The 26,156-nt window shown below is 39.7% G+C and overlaps 1 protein-coding gene across 2 annotated transcripts in view; it reads right to left on the reverse strand.

The window, feature by feature from the left end:
* Positions 1 to 4,248: 4,248 nt before the first annotated feature.
* Positions 4,249 to 26,156, reverse strand: part of PTPN11 (protein tyrosine phosphatase non-receptor type 11) — a 31,307-nt gene continuing 9,399 nt past the window's right edge. For both annotated transcript variants that reach the window (XM_042805084.1, XM_042805085.1), the window contains exons 5-16: positions 25,713 to 25,829; positions 25,063 to 25,176; positions 20,097 to 20,193; positions 19,402 to 19,481; positions 19,117 to 19,275; positions 15,695 to 15,826; positions 14,646 to 14,800; positions 13,811 to 13,878; positions 12,996 to 13,147; positions 9,229 to 9,341; positions 8,915 to 9,016; positions 4,249 to 7,855 (exon numbers count right to left, since the gene is read on the reverse strand). In XM_042805084.1, the coding sequence (XP_042661018.1) occupies positions 8,947 to 9,016; positions 9,229 to 9,341; positions 12,996 to 13,147; positions 13,811 to 13,878; positions 14,646 to 14,800; positions 15,695 to 15,826; positions 19,117 to 19,275; positions 19,402 to 19,481; positions 20,097 to 20,193; positions 25,063 to 25,176; positions 25,713 to 25,829 (1,257 nt within the window). In that variant the 3' untranslated portion in view covers positions 4,249 to 7,855; positions 8,915 to 8,946. The remainder of the gene's footprint in view (positions 7,856 to 8,914; positions 9,017 to 9,228; positions 9,342 to 12,995; positions 13,148 to 13,810; positions 13,879 to 14,645; positions 14,801 to 15,694; positions 15,827 to 19,116; positions 19,276 to 19,401; positions 19,482 to 20,096; positions 20,194 to 25,062; positions 25,177 to 25,712; positions 25,830 to 26,156) is intronic.

The following is a 26,156-nucleotide window of genomic DNA, read 5'->3' on the forward strand; positions in this document are numbered from 1 at the left end:
TGGTTTTCACCCATGGCAGGCACTGAGTATTTGGGAGAGCAGCTTCATATTTTTCTCGTGTCTCTGATAAAAACATCATGATCCAGATTGAGTCCATCCAGTGACCTGTGCCTGGGAAGAGTAATTTGAGTAAGAGCCTACTGCTTTTCCACATTACACAGAAATGCATCTCTGCCATGGAAGTCACCACTCAAAGCTTTTAGATTGATTCAGCTGAATGTGAGGAGCACATTGTCCAGACACTGATATTACTATGCAGATCTAGGCCTGGGAAATGGACCAAAGCTAATAGAAATTCAGTGCAGCCACTGATGATTTGTACAATTATGAGCTGCTATGAATCAAAAGGTTAACTTTCAGACAGATCCTTGTGGGAGAACCCTTGGAGATTGATCTCAAATTTCATACGGTGTTTAGTCAAATCTCTTTATTAGGGGACAACAGCAGTCTCCAAATCACAGAAATGAGAAGGCTGAAGGCTACACGGGGGTTAGTGCAGGACACCTGCAGGGACAGCAGCATGGAGAGATCCAGTGTAGATGCTCTGGAAGTTCTGCATTTCCCTGAGCTCAGGAGCCATGAGGAATGTGAACTGACTGCAACGCGCAGAAAGGCCGTTAATTACAATAACGCAAGTCACTGCAAACATCTGTGATTAACAAGGGGACTCCAGAAGACTGAAGGAAGGGGAGCAGATCGGTCACCGACACAACGCACCGAGTACCGCAGTCGAGGCGGGTGAACATCGAAACTCAGATCTTGACACTGTCGGGGGAAAGACTTGCAAAGCACGGAGCCTGCACGGCTGAGAAGTGCCGGGGAGGTTTGCTGTTTGCACAAAAGCCTTCACGAAGAATACCTGAATTAAAGCAGCTTTCTGCTCTGCTAAATTAGGACAGTGCTCCAAGTACCATCAGCTGCTGTCAAAGGCTGCCAGAAGCATCAGGAAAGCAGCAGGAGGACGTGTCCACATGCAGGTCTGTGGCCAAAGCACGGGCTCCTACGGGAAGGCCAGCGTGGGCAAATACCAACAGACCAAGCCAGGATTGCTGCAGTCGGGCAGGAGCTGAGGTCAGGCTTATCTGAAACAGTGAGGGCAATCAATCTTGACTAGTCAGCCTCTGACCTGCTCTGCATACCCGCAGCCCCGCCACCGGGAAGGACAGAGCCATTCCCTTCTTCCTTTGGAAGGGCACTCGCCAGCTCTACAAACAAAAAACCTTAAACACCGAGATAAACCGAGATCAAGCAGTCTAAAAAAGCCACCACTTACATACTATTTCTCTCTCCTGTTTCTTATACAGCACTTTATACCCCTTTAGCTATCATTCATAGTTGTAAATATACACAGGACTTTCACAGATCTATAAAACTGAAGATTGTGGCCAGGAAAAACAATCATAAACTAAGCTCAGACACAGGCCTATTAAATAAAAAGACCAGAAGGAATCACAGCATCTGCCAGCCTGATTTCCAGCACAAGAGAGACTAGGGAGTTCCTCCCCCTCCCGTTTCACATCCAATGACACAAATAAGGAAACTGAGAAAAGCACCAGCATGAGAATCCAACCATCTTTCCTCCATTAGGAGCAAACTTGCACATAGTTTAAAAAACCAGTGAGTTGTCCAGATGATGCACACTAAAAATGTAGCAACCCCTCCAGTACTTGGAGGCATTCATTGGGAGAGCTGTTTTTTGGTTTTTTTTTTTTGTTTTGTTTTGGGTTTTTTTGTTGTTGTTGTTGTTGTTGTTGTTTTTTTTTTTTTCAAATCAAACGTTTTGATCTATGAATTGCTGAGTCTTACTCCATGGGGAAAACAGGAAGCAATCAGCATATTAAGAATCCTTTGAAGGCATCTTTCCCAACCATTACAAAAGGGGAAAAAATAGATACATATTTGAGCCTCAGGCCCCAGCTCAAGGCAATAGAAGATTTCGGAGACTTGAAGCACAAGCACTGTGCAATGGGCTCCAGGTGATCCCAAGCGAAGGGACTAGCGCGTGAAGGCTTTTTTAAAAAGCACAACCAGGCGCAACACAGAGGGGCACGAAGCGAGAGTTGCTACCCTGAAAATGGAACCTGATTTGCACCAGCTCTGCCAAGAGAGATGCGCTGGAAAAACGGTTTCTTTGGAAACGGCAAACAGGTTGATTGAAAGACACCTTCATTTTTCCTGACCCATTCAGCTCTGCCCATGACAGGGTCAGGAGAGCGGTACAATGTACGCACCTTCCCGCATAATGGGAGGCACGTCTCAGAATTCACCCAACCTAAACACTAACTGCATAGCAGGTCATAATGAAGTCAGCCAAAGTTTCAAGGTTTTATGGAGATAAACTTGTCCTTGAGCAATATCCGATCATCTAGGTTTGTACAAACACCGAGAGCACTGCGAGAATAAATTCTATTCGTACTTACCCATACAGGGAAAGCAAAAAGGCAACACAGCAGGCTGGGAGAAAACAGGAGGGGCTATAAGCATTACCACATCACTATCGCTTTCAATCTTGGTCAAGATTCTTAGATTGGACAGAGCCCCCCTCCCTCCCCAACCCTGAAAGGGATTATAAAACCATTGCTGTAAAGAGAGATGAATGCAAACTGTTAGACACATTCATTAAAAAAAAAAAAAAAAAAAAAAATCTTATTCTGCAGGATAATCACCTTAAAACCAAGCTGCTCTACATAGCTATTGTCCTCATTTGAATTCAGCTTGTATGTGAATCTGCAGAGGCCTCAACCATAAGGCTTTGCCTCCTTCCTGGCATTTCAGTAGATTATCTCTATACTTTGCCATTGCCTTGAGATTACGCGTGTTTTACGACAAATTCAGCTGATATTTGCTCAGTGTTCGACCAGCACTGCTCATGTCATCTGCGTTACAACATGCAGCGTTTGTTCCCTAAAAAGTTGCAGGATGGCTCAGCTGCATTTTTACCATTCAGCCCCGAAAACAGGATCAAGGGGAGAGCTAATGTGTAGTGGAACCTTTCCTGGAATTAAAAACCCTTCATCTGTTAGTGAAAGCACTCAGGCTGTCTAGTTTCAGGGAATCAGTAACAGCAATGACATGCCTAGTGGGAACATTCCCAACAGCTTTAAGAAAGAAAAAGCAGTATTAGTGGACCTAAAATTAGACCGATATGCAATACTTAGAGGCACGTGTACACTCTTCTGCTGCAGGCTAGAGAACAGGTAGGACATTACATTTTTGGAAGTGTCTAGCTCCAAGTGCTGCAGAGAGTCAGAAATTTTGATAGCTTTTGAAGTACGGTAGCAGCAGCTGACAGAAGGGAGCCTGGGGTGCAATACAGCTCCTTTTCAAAGCACCAGTCCCTCTTTTGAGTCACCGCATGGTGCTGGCATAAAAGGATCTCAGGAAACGGCAGAGGCCCAAAGGCAAATGGTGCAAGAGATGAAAGATCTGGAAGGCAGGAGCAGCAGGAGTGAGAGCAACAGCTCACTTCTCCCTCAACCCTGAAGAATCAGCTGCAGCTAAGCATGATGTGGACAGAGAAATAACAGGTTTGTCATTCCTTTCCCCCAATTAGAACGGATTGATTATACACTAATAGCCAAAAAAAAAAAAAAAAAAAAGAGGCCAATCCCCACCCCGTCCCAGTTTTGAGCATGTTCCACGCCCAGTTCAAAAATCAAGAAAGAAACAATGAGGGTCAAGTATCTGGAGGTGAAAGAGAAGAAGAAAAGCAGAAGGCAGCAGGGACGCAGGAGCAGGAGTCCCAGGACAAGAGCCATCGAGGGCTAACAGGAGAGGCGGTACCTGGACAGCACGGAGAAGCTCCCACGGGGCAGCCAGCTGGCAGCCGACAGTGGGAACACGGAGATGAAAGCTCGTATACATCCTGTGCAATAGGAGTTTTGCTCCCCTGGCTCTCAGGGAGGACAGCCGCTCTCTTCAACAGCATCTCATCCCATGGGGGCTCAGCAGGACAACTCGGAAACACTATGATCCACACGTGAAGATTAGTGCCCATACAACACAGTGTTTCTGACTGCCAGCTGGAGAACAGAGTAACTGACAAACCATCTTAAGAAAATTATTTTTATTTCTTTTTTTATTTCTTTTTTTTTTTTCCCCCTTGTTTTTGAAGTTCTGATGTTTACAGATACGTTTTTATTTCTGATAATATAGCTTCGCAGCAATAAAAATCACAACGCAGCTAGCAGAGCAGCTGAACTAAGACCCATAAATACCAGCACCGAAAACAATGGACAACCACCAATATTTCTATACATGAACTATTATTTTAATGTCACATTTTGACAACTGTAAATGGTCTACAGAATGTATGTGGGCAAAAGGCAATAAGTGAGTCTTCTGAAACACTAGATGTATAATAAACAGCGCATTATCAACATTTACATGATTCACATCAAATTGATGACATCCTAAATGTATTCCTTTTAAAGGATAGAGATTTTTCAATAAAATATTACATTTCATTTAATACTCTAGTACAATACTTCATACATTGCAGGAAAAAAAAATAAATGCAAGGTCTACTCCACCTAATAAGAGGTTTCTTTTTCATTAGTCTTTAGTACTGCAATAAAAAAAAAAAAATCACAATAATGTCATAAATAAACAGACTTGAAATTATTAATTACGTTTCACTATTTAAAAGGGAAAAATTAAAAATTAATTTGAAATAATGAAGTTATGGGTAGAAAATCAAAACCTGACAACACATCCTAGTACCAGCTGTGATTTTTCCCATCCCTACAACAAAAAGGAAACAAGTTTTATAACTTTGTTAGCCATATCCTTGTTAAACATGTTTCAAACACATATCTTAAGAGGAAAAAGTAAAGTTTGGTCAAGATTAATAGGAGAACCAATCAGTCCTAACAACAGTTAGATGAAATTAAAGTGTATCCTATAAAACATTCAATAAATGAAGTCTGCAGCAAATTCATGCTGGTATAAATTATTGTGCCTTAGGAGTTGGGTTAAAGTTTCCCTTGTGGTATAAAGTCTTCTACAACAGAACACTTCAGAACTGCATCCCTTTTCCATTCCATTGATACAGCAAAAGCTTGTAAATCAATGCTTAAAATTTATTCTCTAAAAACTCACTAGAAATACACGAAACCCACATTCACTTATTTTCCCTGTACCAAAGGGCATTCCTCTTTCTTGCTTCATCTGTCATAAACCCCAGTCATTGTTTAAAATAATGTAAAAAATGTTTTAAGAATCGTCCCTCTCTTGCTGGTACATGAAAGGCAGACAGATTTTATTTTGCAAGGTCTCCCCTTTGGTATTCAGCAGGGCCTAACACTCCAGTTAGGAGAGGGGTATTTATTCACAATCTTTCAGATTCTGTTCCCCCCTCACTGACATTCTTCCACCATATGCTCCCCCGGATTAATACACATTCTGCAGTAATAATTCCCTGGTTTCAAGAAAAAGGAAAAAAAAAAAATCCTACAGTGGCAGGTTCTAAACAGCTAAAATGAAGTCCTAAGAGGCAACTTTATGTTGGCCATTTAACTGATTGCTGCTTATACAGGTCAATCTTTTAAGACACATCACATTAACTGAGTTCATAACAGAGTTCAGATTCATTCAGGATCCTTCTCTCATTTCTCTTGACTTTTTCCCTGACCTTTCAGTTTGGCACAGAATAGCTCCAAACCTGAACACGTGTTCCACCTTGCTATAACATATGAAGTGTAGAATTTGTCTAACTTTGCACAAAGTTTTAGACAAATATTTAATTGCTGTCAATTGCTCTATACAAATACCAATACTTATAACCGATCCCTGTTCAGCAGGATGAAGCTGTAAATAGGGATAGGAAGCAGGCAATGTAGAAGAGGCATCTCACTACCAAATGAACAGATTTCTCTCTCATCATTACTAGAAATTTTAGATCTAAAAAGGGCACAACTATTTATAACTAGAGTATAAGGCTATGACATTAAAACATGTATTATGGTATGCTGGTGACAGGTTTTCCAAAAAAAAAAAAAAAACCAACAAAAAAACCCCAAAACACAACAAAAAAAAAAAACAAAACACCACCAATAAAAAAACAGCCCAAAGCCCCAGAAGACAAAAAGGACAATAGGCAAAGTAACAACATTCTGCTTAACATTAACGAAGCACCTTCATTCAGTTCAAACAAAGTGTTCAAATATTTGATTTCGCTAAGCACTCAGGAAAAGGTAATGTAATCTCCCACTTAACCTTTCACAAAGCTGCATTAATTACATTCCAGGCTTTAGCATAATTTCACTAGTAAGGCCAGTAACACAATTCCATTGGCCCTGCACCCTTGCATACAGCAATTTAATGCAGCGTTCACCATCTGCACCTGCTTTATGAAAATGGCAATCATTCCTTAACACCACTTAAGTCACAGAACTTCCCCAGAAACATGGGGAAAGACATTGGTAAGACACGACCGGTACCCGCTCCTAGGGACCAATTCTGCCATTGACGCACACATGCAGCTGCTATCAGCTTCGAGGGGAGCTTCTGGTCCAGATAATTGGACAGAGCAAAGTGAAGAAACCCAATTAACTGGCAGCTTAACAGCAGTTCTTCGTTCTAGAGTCTCTAGAAGAGGACTTTGTCTCAGTGACAACAATCAGAAGTGGTTCCAGGTGAACGTGATTTTGTAATCGAATAGGGACAGCAAATTCAGCGCAGCTCTGAAAGGCACTTCAGGTAGAATGGTAACCAACTCCTGCCTGATGAAGCAAACCAGAACAAGCCTGCTGCCCGTGCTGCCCTTTCCCACTAAGGCAATCTGAGTGGAGAGCTAGCTTCCATGCACTGCTTTCCCCGCACAACTTTAATTTAGCCACTTGCACTAGCATAAGGCCTTACTAAAAAAAAAAAAAATCAGAAGGCTCAACAGCTTCCACCTCCCCAGCAGAAGGGGAAGAGGGTTACCTTATACTAAGGTAACTGCCTGCACAGTGGGTTAATTGTTTCACTGCTTTTAATATGTTGTCAAGGTGTCACCATGCAACTTTTTAAAATACCTTAACTCTACATGTTCAATCTCTTGCTTAATAGACAAACACAGACAAAATAACATTGACAGTGTCCTCACAAACTGCTAGGCCACCGTGTCTTTTGAGAGATACAGTAAATTTCTATTTTGGGTAGTTATCATGTAAAAGAAATTTTGTTTGATGTAAAGGCTACCTTGCATAATTACCCAACAATAGCCTATCCAGCCACTCAGCTAAGTTGTAATCAAAGCCATCAGTTATCACAAAAAGCACCTTCATATCAATAACTGCTCACCCCCTATGAAACTCAGTCTGAGTTTGAAATGTATTAGGACTAATTTTATCACGTAGCTGATTCTATTCACACTGGTGATCCACTGTTTTCAAACAATCAAGTATTGTTCCCATCAGTATTTTACATTAGTGTAACGGATTTATCCATATCATTGCTCTCCCACCACCGCCCATCCCACCCCCCTCCCAAAAAAAAACAACCAACCAACCAAAACATCCCACAACTGCTCAAATAAGGAAAAAAAAAAAACCCTAATAGCCATACTGTGAAACAAAAATACTATTTAAAAAACAAATGGATAACAGTCCAACAGTTTGCAGGATTCAAAACTGACTCTACAAAGTAGTTGTCTACATTGTAGAAAGGATTTCCTTTTATTTGGAAAATGAGCAATTGTAAATCAGGCATTGGAGAGAAGAGATATAAACAACCTTTAGATGGTCTTGAGTTTTGCCTACTGTTGAAGGATTAAAACCGTAAATAAAAAGGTACCAAGCCCTCAGAGTTCACCGTTCATGTGAAGCTTCTTCCATCTCTTTCTTGACCTTTTTAAAAAACATATTCATTTCTGGGAAAGAAAGGGAGAGAAAAATAAAAAATTATTTAGGAAAAAAACCCAGGAGTTATTTTTTTATTCTGACATTATACATAAGTGTTCAATTTTGACTCAAGAAAACCTTAAACTCAACCAAAAATCTCAAACCTTATTTATAAACTGGGTGATGCTTTGGCAGTAGAAGATGAGACTGTGTCTAAACCTGGAGAAGGTCCCTGGACTAAATGGATGAAGCGCGCTTACAGTCACCAAATGGAAAAGGGAAAATAGGGTTCTGGAGTCTTTAAAAAACACAGGGAAAAAAGATGACAAAAGGCTTTAGATTTGATTCCAGAATAAGTTAATGACTAAAGACACCTTGAATTCAAAGGTATTCCTTTGCTGTATTCACAGCCCATTAACTAAAGCCTCAGATAAACTTATTAGCTAATAACCTATATATATATCTCTATTAAGTTGTCTGATCGAAAGAACCAAATTGTAACAGATATTTAAAATATAACAAAAAGAATCTACAGATTTCTCTCCCTGCAAAAGCAAGGATTTAATTTTTACTAGTATGACAGCAGTACTACACCAACTGCTCACAGCACACAGGCACAGCAGTAACTTCGCTCATCGCATCTTTTATGAGGCTGAGCACAAGATTAAGTGTTCTTAGAATCTCTTTACATGCGCACAAATCCTTATCATCAACCAGAAGCAAAGGTCACTTCTAGAAGACATGAAAAGTTCAAACTGCAGACACTGCTCATCTTTTGCTAGCATGCAGAATTTCAGTCTCCTGAATAATAAAGACATCCAACTTATGTCACTGGTAAGTCAGGACATGGGAACAAAGGCCAAAATACCAAGCTAATGTTCCATGTTGCTTTGAAAGGGTAGACATAGATGCAACTTAATTAAAATTAGCTTCTGGAATTTAAATGCCCTAAAGGGGACAGGTGATGCGCACTTTGGGCATTACAAAGTCCTTCCTACAGTTCTTCTCACAGTTTGGTTCTGCGAACATTTTCTCCAAACACCACAACTCCAGGCTGGATACGCACCCTCACTCCCGAACGTACATACCTGCCTTTGCACGGAAGTCTCTGTACACCATCTCATCTGAAACTTTTCTGCTGTTGCATCAGCCCCACATTTTCATATACTCTAGCACTATCTTCTCTCATTCTGAAACGAAACAAATATTTACAGTCTGAAGAATGTAGTTTGAAAACAACATATTCGTACACACAATATAATTCAGTGACTATTTATTTTAAGACCAAAGCACAGGGCAACAGACTAGGGCAGATTCTGTGATAATTCATTCTCATTCAAGGTCCCTGATGATTAGTTAGTACCATTCAAAACTTACACACTAACAACAGAAGCAAACTTACTCTGGACACGTTGGGGTTGGGGTACAGGGTGGAAGAGGGCTCTGATCCCCACTTGTCTGGTCCGATAAAGAATATTTAATGTTTGTGTATTCGTGACCTTTTCTCTTACTCTTCTGTGAAGCAAAACACAACAAAAAGCCAGGTTGTGAACTACTAATAGAATACAATCACTGAAGCAGTGCAGAAACTACATGTGTAAATAATCATACATGTTTTTAGAAGAAAGGTTTGTCTATGAGACAAGAGCTCAGTTCTGTAGATAACACATACAACATGGATAAGACATAAAGGTCAGCTTTAGCTATTGGTTATAAGACCTGAAAAGCCTCACTTTTCAATATTCCCCTTTCCACCACCATCTCCAGCAGAATATACCAACCTTATGAACCAGCACTCGTACGCAGGCTTCATCTTACTTGGCAGAGGAAACCACACTTCATTCTTTAATAGACAGCACCAGCCAGTGGGCTTCCCACTGACCTTATTTCCAGCTTGGAGATGTGGCCAAATGAGTAACAACATTGCAAGATCTCTAATAAAATAACATCTTAGCCCATTAGGCTGATATAAAAAGAACCCAAGCTGTTATTTGTATTCTGCAGCATATGTTTCAAGCTGCAGCCAATCGTGCTGGCATTCATCTGAAGATACTGAAGGCTCCAGCAAGCAAAGCCACACTAGGAAAGAAAGGGGATATGGCTTTCTTTTTTCATTTTTTCAAGACAAACATTCAAAATGCAGGCAATATACTGAAACCTACATATAAATTAAAGCCTCACTTTAAAGTTTTACAGGGTACTGAGTGTTGGAGTGGGTTTGGGGTTTTTTTTTGTGGGGTTGGTTTTAGTTTTTAAATGCTTGAACAAGTACTAAATAACTAGCCTGAATCAATCTCACAACGGAGGTTGTTAGAGCCTTTGGGGAGTTCTGGCTGCTGGGTTTCCATTAAGAACGTTCTGCATAGCAATGTAGGTTGAATTTTTTCCAATATAGCCTTCTGTGACTTGCTCAAAACTTGCTCAACTTGTTCTGTTATTTTGCTGGACTTCTCTCTCAGCCTCCTACTTATTCCTGACAAATCACTTTCAAACAGACTACCAGTCCAGATGCATTACCTGGAAGGTTAATGACAAAAAATAAGATTTAAACAAAACACAAAGGTTCAAACTCTGCTGCATTATACAGTGTTATGGCTACAAATCCCTCACCTGCCAAAAATATACTGAAGCCCAAAACTAGGGCTTGATTTTTGACCCCCTCTCCCCCAAACTGCATAATGAATGGCCATTAAAGTTATAGATGTACTGTATAGTAAAAGCAATTTAAAAAAAAAAATAATTGTTCAGTTCTATTACTTAAGCAGACTGAAACAGATAAAACAAGCCAAGAAAAAGTAGATATCTGGCTTATCTTCCTTCTGCTTAATTCACTGTAATTATCCTAATTCAGAATAACAGAAGTGTGGTAAGAACTACTTGTTTCCTAGATGTAAGAAAACACACACATTCCACAGGAAAAAAACAAAAAACAAAAAACCAAACAACTTTGTTTTTCTTCTATACTTGTAAGAAGACAGGCAATATTTAACACAACACTTAACTCTATGAAATCTCGAGGCTCTCAGCATTGCAATGCAAGAGGGAATGCAAGCAGAGCAGGGAAATTTTTCCCTGAATACCAACAAAAAGCAGGCATATCTGTGAGTGGATGCAGCTACTCAGATATCCGCTTCTTCAGTCCAGCTGGTTAAGTCCTGCATGCCAACAGGCTAGCTAATGTGACTACCTAACTCCTTATCAGAGCTGGCTCGTGTTCATCCACACTGAAAGGCAAACAGGGAGCATGACCTCATATTGTTTCTATAAAGGTGTCCTAATTGACTTCAGTTTTTTTTCAACTTTCACTGTTTGCAACTGCAATTAAAGCAAGTAGAAAAGTAGGTTCCAGAAGTTAAAGTGTCTCAAAACAGAGTGTTTCATTCTCAAACTATCTTATTGAGGTGAGATTCAAGCATTCTGCCTAGTAGTATACTACTCAGCTAATTTTCTTCCTGCTCTATCAAAACATGCTTTGGAGCATTCCCAATTCACCATGATTTTTTTCAGGACATTAGTTCCTATAGTCACCACAAAGCTTTGCTTTTGCAGAAGTTTTATATTGTTTTATTTGTATAGCTGCCACTAACCCTGGTTATAGGTCAAGACCTCCTGAAGTAAAGCAATGTTCTATTTCCCATTTCTGAAACTTTTATACCCATGCCTTCTGAGGTAGTAACCGAATAGAGGATGAAACACAACTATCTGAGCCTCATCACTATAGGAGAAATACACTGTTCCACTCAATATCAAAACACTATTCAAAACCTGTTACAACGATCAAGAGAGTTACAGATCTACTTTGTAAATGGCAGCAGCAGAAAGAGACCACATTCAAAAAGCTGAGGATACAAGCCTCACTTAATTACACACACATGTGTGAGGCAGCTCTAAGGCAAAGCAAGACACCAAAGCCAGGAAAAAAAGTACATCTGAGGGATTTCTTGTTCTTCACTTTGTGTCTAATCACCATCAGAGCACACAACAGCTGTCCTGGGGAGAGGAAAAAAGTCCCCATCCTCTCTGTTGAACAGCGCAACTACATAATGTAGGCAAATAGAAAATAAGCTCTGCCACATTCCAAAGCAGCCAGCAGCCACACAGGAGTGCCAAGCCCGAGCTGGCACACTCCATCTCTAAGCAAGGATTACATCTCACACCTGGCACTGCGCTAACCATGCAGCTCCCCGCATCTGCCTGATCAGCTGGGTGGTTTATCTCCTTCTGAGCAGCAAGACAGCTGCAGAAGATACTGAAATTTTGAAACAAAAAGATAAAAATCCCAAATGACCAGAGATTAAGGCAGAAGATGAAAGCAACAGTGAGTAGAATGTCAGTTCTTTCTTACAAAAGGAGATAACTTCTGTAAAAGACTGTAGAATTTGAGTGCAATGAAGTACTTAAACAGGAAGAGTGAGGTGAAGGTCTTGCGGTTTTCACCACATATTCCAAAACTTTTCTCGTCTTATTACACCAAATCACTCCTCTACCTGGTTTTTGCTGGACAATGTACTGCAAGAACACCACACATTCTTTAATCTTTCAGTCTAATATACTTACCTCTTATTAATAAACATGTACTTTAAGATTCCAAAATTGGTATTACAGTGACTGGTATTTGAATTTGATTATCATACTTTAGATATAGTTAGATTTAGAAATAGTTAACCGGTTTGAAATCTCTTCAAAACTCAACAGGGCACGAGGTTCTGTATTAATTCACAGAGCCTTATCTTTTATTCTTCTTTCACAGAAAACTAGATATTAAGGGAATTTGAGATCTGGGGTGCAGGGACTGGGGGACAGGGAGAACAGGATCCCACACATGTAAGCATTTTCATGGAAGGTAAACCAGCACTAGTTGCAGTCATACAGAGAAGCCTCTCAGACTGTTGATTTTCTTCCTCCGCCAGTGGCCAAACACACTATTTCTATTACAGTTTTCTACTTTCACCTAATAGTTTAAGTAATTCTCAAGCATAATGAACTGAAATATAAGCTAACTTCTCTGAGCAGAGTTAACAGGCTGCAGACCCAGCCTTTTCACGAGGCATTGGTTATACAGTCAGCAGTCACGCCTCCAAAAGTCACAGGCAGCAAACAAGAAACTCTGCTCCCTGATCAAATGATAACATGTTCCTATGTAACATTTTATACTTAGGACAAATATACCTGCTCCTCTTCAATTCTGCGCTGTAGCGTTTCAATGTAGTGCTGTACTGCCATGTAAATAAATCTGTACTGTGCTTCTGTCTGAACCATTCCTGACCGTTGTGACCTCACCATCTGAATGGTCTTCGGAACATCAATATCACAGTCCACACCTAGGAAGAATCATCACAATGTTAAGAACAGTAAAATAAATTTTGTCTTTGGAGGAGAGATTGGTTTCATCTTCTAGCAGAACACAGTGTAGTTGAATGATCTTGCAATAATCAAGACTGCTAACATTTAACACAGAGGATTTGTCCTTGACTACTTATATACAGATCTGTAGAACTGCAGCACAATGTGGAAAGCTGTACAGGGGGAGAAAACTGCATCACTTCACACTGTTCCAAGACGACTTCATATGCAACTTAGCTCAACATACATGCCAAGTTAGTGTTTATGGCAGTTTATACATAAATACAACACCATTCTCCAAAAATAATTTACTCTAAATCAGTATGTGTGAGAACATTGATGGCCACATGCTCATGAATTATTAAAAAAAAGTAGGAAAATAAATAATGCAAATTAGAAAAACATAATCAAGACTCCTGGCTAATCCTCAGCTGAAAGTTTTCATTATGCTGAACTGAAGCTGGGTTTCAGCACTCTGATACCAGCTAAGTCAAGAGGAATGAGCAATTCCGTTCTATATCAAACACACGTCTAGTTTGTAGCATCACTAGAATCCTCTATTCTATCAACATTCCACTTGTTTTACTGTGATATCTCTGTCAGTGCCCCACAGGAAAATAAAACTGGGGGAGGGAACCTACCTTTTTCTCTGATTATGTCAATAAGAATATCAATCACAATGAAAGTTCCTGTTCGCCCAATCCCAGCACTGTAAAAAGAAGGGGGGAAAAGAAAAATGTAATTGTTTTGCTTTTTCTGAACAGACATCAAAACACCAGCCCAAGTAAGAGTGTAACATTAAGAGACATTAGACTCCCAAATTATAGCCAGAGTGAAATCAAGCCTCACACCCAGCAGTAACCAGAGACCTAGCTACTCTTAGCATGTTTAAGTTACTCTTAACATGGTTAAGTTACAACTTAACATGGAAGAGACAAAAGTCATAACAGCACTTCTGTACATCATCATTTATTAGTGTCCTTGAATCAGAAAAAAGCTACAAGGTGAGATCTAACATTTCCTTGCTTTTTAAGAAGGATCTCATTTATAAGCTAAGACTGAGGAGAAAGCACTCACAGGAGGTAGGATGGGATACTAGAATTTCCATGATCCTGCACCTGAAATGTATCTAGCCAAGACTGGTACACCACCTTCTCATACAACATCAGAAATTCTTATTCATACAGACATGCACACTCTGAAAGACAGTCTGCTTTGAAGGTAACCATTTGACACTTATCCAGCACACATCATTTTGCAAAACAGAAAGCACAAACACCTTGACAGATCAAAGTCTGAGTAGCTCTCAGGGAAAGTTGTTTTTTGTTTTTGTTTTTGTTTTTTGTTTTGTTTTGTTTTTTCTTTTTTTTTTTTTTTTTTTAAGTGGGGTTTGGTTTTTTTTTTTTTTTTGCAGGGGAAGCTGAAAAGGATCCAACATCCAACAGAACTCCAGAGGCAGGAGAGGCATCACAATACCTGCAGTGGACCACAACTGGTCCCGCATCAGAAATGCTCTCCTGCTTATGGTGCACCTCCTCCAGAAAGTCTAGTACACCACCAGGGTCACTTGGGACTCCATGATCAGGCCAAGTTCTGAAGTGGTATTGCCAGACCGTTCTCTCTGTGTTCCCCTGGAAGGAAGATACCAATACGTGAAAAAAAAATCCTTCAGATCAAAGTCCAGCTGAAAGCATTTATGTGGCAAAGTTGAGTCAGATCAGAAGGTGGCCTATGCAACCTGCTTCTCAGTATCCACAGGAACACAACTCTCTTAGAGGAGGGAACAAGTCAGAGTTCTTTCTGGCCTGACAAGTCAGTCACACCATCTCCTTCCTCAGCTCCTCTTTTCCATGCAATTGTTTCCAAGAACGTTTCCAGCTTCGCCTTTAGAAGCCATGGCAAAGATCTGTCTGAGGATGACCAACAGTGAGGGACCTTCGTCTGTCATACTCATCATTCATACCTAGTAGCACTGACCTTACACACTTCTTCCCACTCAGTTCCATCCCATGGACATGCCAATCTAACACATGCTGCTTATTTGCTTCTTACACAATTTGTTCTGCATCCTGATCCAAATTATTCCTTAACAAGGAAGTGCTATTTCCACACTAGTTCACTGCTCCATTCCTCATCTTTTGTATCTCTTCCCTTAAGTGCTCTTTCTACATACTGGATCCACACGCAACCATCTTCTACTGCAGCCACCTCCATGAAAGGGAGCAAATACCTAGTTAGACTTAAGTGTGATTACTTAAAAAGCATCATCCTGATTTCCATATTTCCTCAAAGCTCTGCAGCCATGCATCTTCTGCCAAAAAGTGCTTAGGTATAAGAACCTTCAATTATCCTAAGGTCAAAGAGAAACATGTACGGAACTAAACCTGGAGTTTCAAAGAAAGAGACAGGGCTCAATTTATTAATCTCTTAGTGCTTTTATTGATTCCAAAGAAACAGTCTATTTCTGCAATTTTTTTTTTTTTGTGATCTACAACATAAAAGGACAGAGTTATTAACATACTTACTTGTCCAACTTTAGAAAGTTTAAGTTCTCTTAGCGTGTAATCGTGTGCTGCACTCTCCTTAACATTCCTAACCCGCATAACACCATACTCCTTTAGGGAATATTCATCAGGCCAGTACTTGACACACTTACTCTGAAAGATTAAAAAAGAAAAACCAAAACAAACACACACACAGACACACAAACAATAACACCAACAAAAACAAACAAACAAAAAAAACCAAACCAAAACCAGAGTAATCAGTAAGAAGAAAAGCTGGTTCATACACTAGTTAACAAACACATTTCTGAAGCTTTCATTTCTGAATACATACATAATCACTAGCTAGCTGACAAGGTAAAGTACATTTTAGGGGGAAGTTTCTCTTCCCCATACTAAACACCAGATGATTTCAGACAAACAAGTACAGCCAATCTCTCATTTTAGCAGCTTTTGTGATCATCTTAGTACCTGCTTTGTCTCAATAGTTTCAAACCCCCAAGATTAAAATACTGTTACTTCTATCTTCACCCAGGTATGGGTTTCAAAATACTGAGAATCTCCAGTGAAATGCTGTAGCCTTACAGGCTATTCTACAAACAAAACCCTACAGACTGCAAAATAAATACCAGTCAAAGGCACAAGCCATTTTTAGCCACAATGAAACATGGATGCTTGCTTTTTCATCACTTAGAGCAGGAAGGGCTAACGTAGCTCTCTAATTCAATCACCAAAAGAATAAAGAATTGTTCCCTGCAGCAGGGCACTGAAGTCTCATGTGTTTGTTGTAGCTTTTGAAATTTAGAGCTTTTGGAGTGCTGCTTTTCTCTCATCTTTGGCCAGAGATAGAATCCATCCACTGAAGAACAGGTTCACCTATTACTACTTAGATTTGGTTCCTGTGACGGTTCAGTAAAGAGCAACTCCTGTTAGCCTGTGAATGTAACACAAGTCCACACACTATCAGATGAGAAATTACAGTGCATATATAGATGCAGCTTCCAGCAATAGCAAACGCAGACCAAACACTGAGTACTACAGAGAAACATTTCTTATTTGCGGTTACTACCACATATTTATGAGAAGACATGGCAACAAGAAAGTTCCTTCTGCCAACACAAGATACAGTAAGAGATGACTGAACACATGCTTTCTAGCCTACTTTGGCAACAAGATGCTTTACTGTTACTTTTGCCCTTCTTTCCCTGCCATCTCCAAAAGGGTACAAGATAAAAGATGTCGATCTTAGCATATGCCAGCATAACTTGCAGTTTCAATACAGAACTCTGAGCACAAGAGCAGTTGGTATAGCAAGTCTGAACAGTAACACGCAGTGTTAAAAGAAGTTTAAGTTTTAGTCTGATAGAGGAGATGTTATGTATTGTCGGCTCAATAGACTGCCTCCAAAACACCACCATTTTGATTTGTAAGTATTCACTGCTCCGACAGTGCATTCTAAAGCATATTCAGATCTCTATGCAGATCTGAGATGTTTCATAGTTCCTCACTTCCTTAGACAATGTGTTCTTCAAGCCATCTTTGATGCAGGGGTTTCTCTCCTTTCTGCAGATCTGAGAGCATCTTGACCCAAGATAAAAAAGCTTTTCTACCAGGACTGTTATTTGCAATTCTTCAAGAAGTAGAATAGGAATCAAGGGGGAAAGAAAAAAAAAATAATTAAAAAAAAAAAAAAATCAATGCATGTAGCACCAATTAAGTAATCAGACATTAAAATGTTTTATACAGCCAGAGCACAGAAAACAGGCTTAGCAAAATTTGGAAAGAATCACGGAGAAACTGCAGAGGAGCACAGGCCATTCAGTAGGTTATAAAAAAAAAAAAAAAAAAAAAAATTATTCATGTCAACTCTTCCAAAATAAGCCCATAATTTATTTATCTTCTTCTAAGAGAAAGATCTAAGAGGAAGGTTACTGGAAAGGGGTAGCTTCTCCCTCCTTCAATGCATTCTCAGGAAGGAAACACAAACCATGCCCCTTTGTAAGTGATGAATGGGCACTGGTTTACAAAGCCTAAAAAAAATTCCACAAAACAGAGTCCAGTGGTTTCTACAAACACCACCAATAGCATCTTTGCTACCTAGATTAGGAATAGAAGCCCAAAAAATCCACTACTATTTGTCTTCAATACATATACACAAAGCCTCATTTTTTGTGGTAGTGGTAAGGAACACCCACAATTATCAATCACCCATAGAAAAACATGAGCTATACTTTCAATTCAATTTTCTTCAAAGGTGATGCTCATCTCACAAGATAACAGCCTTCCACTCAGAAGCAGATCATCAGATTATCGGAAAAGGTGGACAATGGTACATGGAAAAAGCAGAAAAATTAAAAAAAAAAAAAAAAAAAAAAAGAAGCAGAGAATAGAGACTGTTTACCTAAAAGAAAATAAGATCAGAAGCAACACTTGCCAAACATAAAACTATTTTATACACAGGAAGCAGTATGTGACTTGCCAGAGTATAAGTGTTCAACTATGTCCTATTCTTTCTTGCCATATGTCATTAGAACCCAGAAACAAAGTAATAGCCTCAGATTTGCCAGAAGACAGTGAAGAAGACAAGATCTCTGTACTTAAAAGGTAAAACAGAGGTTCTTGGGATACACTGTTGCAGGAAAATTTCCTCTTTCAGAGCATTAAATACTGCCAGAGCAGTTCAGAAGGGGTTTACAGATTACTGAGGCCAAGCAGGCAGCTGTGCTCATGGAGAACAGGGCAGTCAAAGGCAGAGAAAGGACCTGACTTCAGGAATAAAAGTGCTAAATCACAGCTGGCTGGGAGATTTCTAACCAGGTGCAGTTTCAGCTGTAATCACTAGCTCGGTTCGTAATAAGAATGTTATCCAATTCAAGCACAGAAAGTAGAGTCAGAAGAGAGAATAACATTCTAATAGTCCAGTAAATGTGGCTCAAAAAAGACGAATCCAAGGCAACAACTTTCACATTATATTGTAGTTTTTAGATAAGAAGCAATATCATCTACATTCATTCTTATAACAAAGTCCCACAATTCTGCTTTTCTAGTAAAGTCTATACAGGCTTGCTAAGCTAAAATAAATGGCAATACTTTTGTTATAGGAACAGGGAGTTTATCCCTTCAAATACACAGAATGCCTGGTTGGCTGCACCTTGCGTTCCAGTGCCTCATTCCCTGAGTAATTTTAAAATACATAGATTCACATTCAGTAGCTAAAGTTTAATCAGCCAACCCTTAAAAAAGGGAGGCCTGATGCTATAAGTACAGCCTCAATTCCCACAGGCACCAATAAAAAAGGACACTCAGCAACTTCCAGGTCTCCAATCGCAGTGGTGACACACCAGACTTCAGCATATAAATCAATTTAACCAAGTCAGTTTAGTCCTTACTTGCTTTCAAATGTCATGACCTTTCCCAAGGCCAGTTTGAGAGTCTGTTTTTACCTTTCCTCTTTCAACTTCTTTTGTTGTCATAACAATAACTCGAGAATTCTCCTGGAACACCATCCTCCAGAAATCATTCACTGTGTTCTGTAGGCAACCCTGAGTAGCAATGTAGCTTTTTTTTGGCTTTGAGTTGTTGCACTTGGTTTCAAACTCAGGCTAGAGAAAAAAAAAAAAATTAAATCATGACAAATGGTTACAAGACTAACTTGGATTTAGGTAAATATGTTAAAAAGTAGACATAGACTGTGCCAACAACACTCATGTAGGTATAAATATACTTACCATAATAATATTAGCATTGATATAGTCTGAAACAGGTTCATTTGGATCACCATCATGTAAAACAACTCTGGTATGATCAACTGGAAGAATATATATGAATGTTAAACACTTGCATCCTATGGTTAGGAACACACAGCTATTTTTAAACATCCCATAGACAGGTATATTTCTTATTGCTACCAGAAGCAATTAAGTTACCAAACAGTAAATTACCGGCTAGAATATTTAACCTTTCCTCTTGTGCCATTTCTTAAAACAAGCGGCCAATTCATAACAAGCTAGAGCAAAATAAGTGTTCATGCCCCTAGTAACTCAGGAGTACATGGGCAGTCAAGCACTAAGTCAAGGCAAATGGCCCCTGGATTTGCACTATGCAGTTTTGTACCACAAATTAATCCTCTTAAATTTAAGCATTTGAGTTTGCTGAATAGCAGTTTAGGGATGTGACGCTTTTAAATGAAAGCTGAAGATAAAGACAATATTTGGGAGTCAAAATATTGGTATCTACAAAGTGCAAGAATTTGAACACAAATTAGAAATTGCATGGACTAATACTGACAACATAAGACAGGAAATTATCACTAAAGGGAAGAAAAAGCATAGTGGTGCTTAATTAACCCTGTATTTACAAGCTAAGAAAATAAAGCATACAAAAATAGCAGGCTTACACCATAATCAGAGAAATCAATACTTACAGGGTAAAATGTTTTTGTATCTATTTTTGTTTTTGTTTTCTTGACGCTGGCCTTCTTTACGACTATAGAGAAGTTTGCATTCTTGCTGCTGTAAAGTCTAAATGAAAACAGCACAAATAACTGGTTTTAATATAAGCAGTATGGACTGTTTCACCATCATTACAGCAATCCTTTCTCATAAAAATGGTGATACTTGATTGTAACACCAGATAGTCAGAGAGAGATATACTGGATTTCTCCACTCAGACTTAGTATGACATTGCTTCCAAGGTATGTAAGAAACACAGGAGCATGAGTGACAAGGCAAGCTATTTTCCATCTGATAATTATAGATACCTACAAATTCAAAGCTTCTTTAAACCACACACTATAACCAGCAAGTCCTCATGATACTGTTCTGACCAAGCAGATGCAAGTGGGACCCTTAAAGCTTTTAGCTTAAAACACTGTGCAAGGAAAACATAACTGGCTAAAGGACCACAATAAAATTTTGTCTGTGGAAACGTGGCCATCTTAAAAGGCACACTAAGTAAACCAACAACACAAGCAGCGTTCTACAGAGCAGGTCCAAATAAACATATTTATCACTAAGTCTTTCTCACCAAGTATAAGATAGGAATAATATCGTATTTCTCCTTTCTGCTGAATGAGGCAGGTAAAGTTTAAAAATTTCCACTGAACTGGCATTAGCTTTAGTGCCAATAAAGATTAGTAACTAATGTATTCAAAATATTGCCAACCTGAAAAGGAGTAAGGCACTCTGTGATCCAGTGCTTCTCTACCTACGCTGTACTGCATTCCTCCAGGCCTTACCAGCCTTCTCCTGCCCCTTCAGCTACAGCACATCTGCAGTAACACTGCTGGAAAAGCCCCAAAACAAGTCCCTGGGGTTAGGAAGGCTGTGTTATAGCAATGCCACAAGAGTGGATCCTTGCAAGCTGCAGCCAGACCAACTCTAGACAGCCAAAGAAGAGGAAGGAACATACAGAAAACCCAAAGCAGCACAAGAAACTGTATTTAAATATCAAGCACAGTTAAAAGTCCTTCAGCAGTTCAAAGCAGAATGTAATTCTGCTGAAGATCTGAAGATATTCTTGTCTATTCCCCCAAAACAAAAGTCCACATGGGAATGCTACAGTATTTTCAAAGGTATGGATGCAACTGGTACAACGCCAATGTACAACCTACCACCACAGCCACGTACCACTAAGTGCTCTAATTATTATCTTCTACCAACACAAGGCCATTTCACTAAACTAGATAACTACAAACAGGGTTATCCATGAAACATCCCAATGCAGAAACAATAAATTTGCATGGGGATTTTGCTGTTGACAAGGAGTTAATTTCTCAGTGCCTGATTCACAATTAATATGACAGGGACAAGAGCAATTGCATATTTCACAGCCATGCAGCTTAGCAGCAAATCTCCCTACTTGCAATGAGGCTGGAGGGACGAGAATCTCAATGCCCTTGTTCCAAGTTTTAATCCCAAAAGCAGTACTGGCCTGACTAAAAGGAAGACTCAGGCTTTGGAAGCTGCTCCCCTTGTTATTACCACCCTTAATACTCTTGCAGAGATTGCTTTTACTTTAAAGCTTGGGCACGTCAAGTGTATTTGCTCACTTCTATTTTGGTCACTGTTATTGTTAGTGCCTCACTTAGTGACCTTAGACAATTAGGCTCATCCTAAAGATAGGGAAACCAAAGAACAAAAGCAATACTGGAGAGCTAGAAGATTTTTCATGCTTGTGAAGCAAAGACAGAAAACGTATCACCATAAAGCACTGCTTGCTACTACTAACAATGGGTGAAACAGGACTTTGCAGTAAGTTCACCTCTTGCCACACTGCAAGGGTCTTTCAAGTGCCATTATTAGAGAGCACCTTTATAGAATATTAACACTTTTGCATCTCAGCCAAGTGAAACGCCAAGCCGAAGAACCAAAAGCTAAACTTTGCTAGCAGGTTAAAAAATGGCAACAATTAAGTGTGTGGAAACTATAGCTTCAAACACATCGTTACCTCATACAGTTAATTATTATTGCTTTGAGCATCCCTGAGGAGAGATCCATGAGCAGCAGCAACTTCTAACAAGCCCATTAAGAGATGTACACAATGCAACAATAAATCTGAAACACAGTCCTCAATTTCACTACAACATCCAAGCATTAAGCTCACCAAACAGCCATTTTTCAGAAGCAAAAACATTACAAGGACTGTCAACATTTCTGTCTAGTGGTTCATGGGGCATTCTTAAATATGCCTGAAGACAAGTAATTTATAACTACCATCTGGACTGCCAAATCATAAACAGCACAATCAGAGATCCATGGACAACCTGGAGTTTGCCCTGCTGCCTCCTGCCACCAAGGCTGACAGCTATAGCTTACCTGAGGTGATTGAAAAGGCATGACACAAACTGCTATGAGATTGCTTCATTTCCAAAAACACAGTGGAAAAAAATAAGGTTTAGTGCTGACCTTACTAACAGCAGTGAAGGGGAAAGAGAAGTAGAATGTCTCACAGGTAAAGTCTCTCATTTCTTACATTTCCTTTTTCTTGAAGACGTCTGGCTTGCTAGCAAATACTCTTCAGAAAAGTCACAAGGAAGGAAAACACCTTGCTTTTAAGGATCAACAAATCTATTCCAAGACAAATTTATTCAACAAAGACCAGAGGTCAGAAGTCATAAGTGTCAAGTAACAGTTCAGTCATATTTTGACAAAACAACAATCCATTCCTAAAAACACCGCGTAAGAATGCTTCCCTTATAAGAAAAAAAAAAAAAAAAAAAAAACAGAAACAAAACCAAACCAAAGCAACAACAAAGAAAACTGACATTAATTCATATGGTTTCTAGTAAGCCAGCAGCAATTACAAGAAGGGCAAACCAACATGGCACACTCTTTCCTCTTTACTCCCTCTGAATAAGAGCAAGGTATGCTTACAGTCTCCAGGGAAGCCAACAGACACCCTCTGCTTGGCTAACTTACAAATGTACGTTCAAGCTAAACCACGCAGTGGTCACAGGCAATCTACAAGACTGTGTCATGATATGATAAAGCACACTACTAACCAGTCTTTGGAAAAAGCAATTAATTCCCATATGCAAGTTTTAGCCATTAGAGCAGGTGTGGCTAATTTCCCTGACCTTTCAGGCCCCATATCAAAGTTCATGTGGCAAACTCCGCAAGAGAAGCAATTCAGAGGTTGAGGACATTTTACCTCCAGGCAAGGTTCACAAGCAATAGATGAAAACTGCTCCCCAGGGGATCCACCTCTCTACTGTTAAGGTGAAACAGAGTCTCAAGTCCTCAGCAACAGCCAGAGCAGGCTCTGCTGGCTTGCTTCCCCCTCCAGGCAGGATTCTGACTGTTCAGCAGTCCTAGGTCAAAGATTGTCCCCCCACACTGAGCACAGGGAAAGAGAGAGGAGATATCCTAATCCTCATTTTATGATTTCCTCACTGTCGCGACCTCACCTTCTTTTATTCCATCTATGTTCATAGTGAAATGTGTTACCTCTTTAGTAAGTCTTTTGCTTCTCATGGACTTATTCTTCTCCTCCCGACAGTAATCTCCGAGCAGACTGGAATGTATATTCAGCTAATGAATGTCTGATCTAAAAAGAGTTTGTTCAAGAATGGCTGCTTTGCAAACCCATCACTATTCAAGAAGTTTCTCAAAATAGCATTACACAGCCAAAATCAGCCTCTCTGTCAAAGATCAGGACTTCCCAGTTTCCTGTTGCCATCTGCTGGTGAAGTTCCAGACTCCACTGTGGTTTTCTCATGTATGTGCGGTATTACATTTAAGACTCTTCTAAGCTTTTGGCTACAACCATCACATGCAAGCAGCTGTTAAGTGACTCCATTTATTAGAGAAGGGTTAGGACCCAAGCTAGACTCAAGTAGCTTGGAATGTGTTACTTAACGATCATACTTAATTTGCTCTACTTCAGAAATTAACATTTGCAGTTGTATTTTCTTTCAAACATGAACAGCTCCCTGAAATCATTAGGACTTCAAAGAAGGGGAAAGCTGGGCCAGCACAGCTGTATTACACACACAAGGGGTGCATAGATAAGACAGAAGGAAAGGCAATGCTACTTTCTGAGAGGGAAATGGAATTTTGGCTGCAGGTAGAAATATAACACCCAAACAAAACAAAGATAAATCTTCAGGAGTCCAAGGACTACACATAATCAATGTTGTTTCATCTCAGAGCTTGCTACCACTGCCGCTTCACAACAGTTTTAAGATCCCCCAAAATGGTTATCAAAAAGCCACAAACTCAAGGGCAAGAGCATACATTGACTGAGAAATCACACTGAAGTTACCTTGAAGCAAGGGTACCCAACCTCCCAAACACAGCAGAGTGCAATCCGAAACAATCTCTGCACTGAGACATGCAACAGAAAGCATGGTGCAATTCCCTTCATATGCACAATACATCTGACATATTCCAACTGCATCAGATACTGCTGCTGTACTGGTTCTCGGAGCATCAAGAGTAACATAGGCTAGGAATTAGTCCTTTGCCTCCAGAAACGTTAATCCAGCCTACAGACCTTTTCCTGTCCGCATGAAGAAAAAGAACACAGGAATGAACCTGATCAATTTTGCTGGTGGGCCAGATATGATGACATTGTCCTGGTAGGTCAGATATGGTTGTACATAAGGCTCCCTCCTGATGGGGAGAATATTCAGGAGGCATTGTGCTAGCACTGAAGAACATAATTAGCTCTCAGGAAAAAAATGCAATATTTCAATCGCTTTACTAGCAGACACAAGAGTGAAACTGGGGGAGTTTTTACACATGCTGTACCTGACACTGGAGATGGGAGCAAGAAGGATCTAAAGTGATGAAGGGGGAAATGAGAAAACATCAAGAAGGCAACAACAAATCTAACTTTTTAGTAATGTAGAGATTTAATACTGTAACACTTGGAATGTAATGAAGTACCTCAAATTCTTCCCAGAAGCCCTGTTTGACTTTATCTGTAGTCTCTGCTAGCTTGCTTAGCTCTCGCACTCTGCTTTCAATCTCTGCAGCATTAATACGAGTAGTATTCAGAGGCTGAGAAAGATACAAATATTAAACAAAGGTATAACAAATGAAAACTGTGAGAAAACAGTTAAAACACAAATATCCTGCACTAAGTATATTTTATATAGGCAATTTTAGAATCCAGGCATCTATTTGAACTTCAAAACTTTAAAATTCATACAATGAAGGGCAGTGGGGGTAGAGAGGAAGTGGGCAGGGAACAATTGCTTTTAGATAAAGTCTCACGGTTGTTCTTCAATACATTTTCTCATGTTCTTCAATACATAGTCTCATTTCTGGACTAGTCCTGCAATCCCTATGGACCACGATGACACCGAGAGAAGTTCTGCATGCATCAGAGACACAAGAGTCTATCCTTCACAGGCACATTAAAAATTGTTCCCGTTTAAATGACTGACGACTTCATCCAGTTTCATGAAGTTTAAATCTTCATTTTTGCATTAGGAAAGAAAAAAAATGATGTCTCACAGAACCCATGAAAAAGCCTGCACTTCAGCAATATATGCTGAAGGTAACAAAGCTTAGTGGTGTCTTCATTCACTCACCTGCTTGAGTTGCAATACTGTTCCCAAAGTTTCTACCATAGGGTTCTTCTTGTAATGTTCCACTAGATCTGTCAGAGAGTCAAATTTTTCCCCTCCACCAACATCGTATTTTAGATCCTTGAAAGACAGATGCTCATAAAAATAAATGCACTTCACACAATGACATCTACACTAATACCATCTTTAGGCTACGAAACACATAAGAAATTCTCTTAAAACCAGAAGAATCTAGTAAAAATCCTTCTGCTAAGGGATGGCAGAACCTTAATAAGCAGACACACACACTGTGGAGGACATTACCCTTTTTGTCATATAATTGAAAATCATTTTATCTGCCTTTTCAGGAGAGCTGATTCCTCCTGAACTGAGGTTCAGCCAGTTCAAGCAGGCTACCTGAGCTACATGACTAGAATCCAAGAGGTAGCTTTGGAAATCAATTCAAAT

This window comes from Tyto alba, unplaced genomic scaffold, assembly GCF_018691265.1.
Source record: "Tyto alba isolate M040663 unplaced genomic scaffold, T.alba_DEE_v4.0 Super-Scaffold_44, whole genome shotgun sequence".
Taxonomy (NCBI): Eukaryota; Metazoa; Chordata; class Aves; order Strigiformes; family Tytonidae; genus Tyto; species Tyto alba.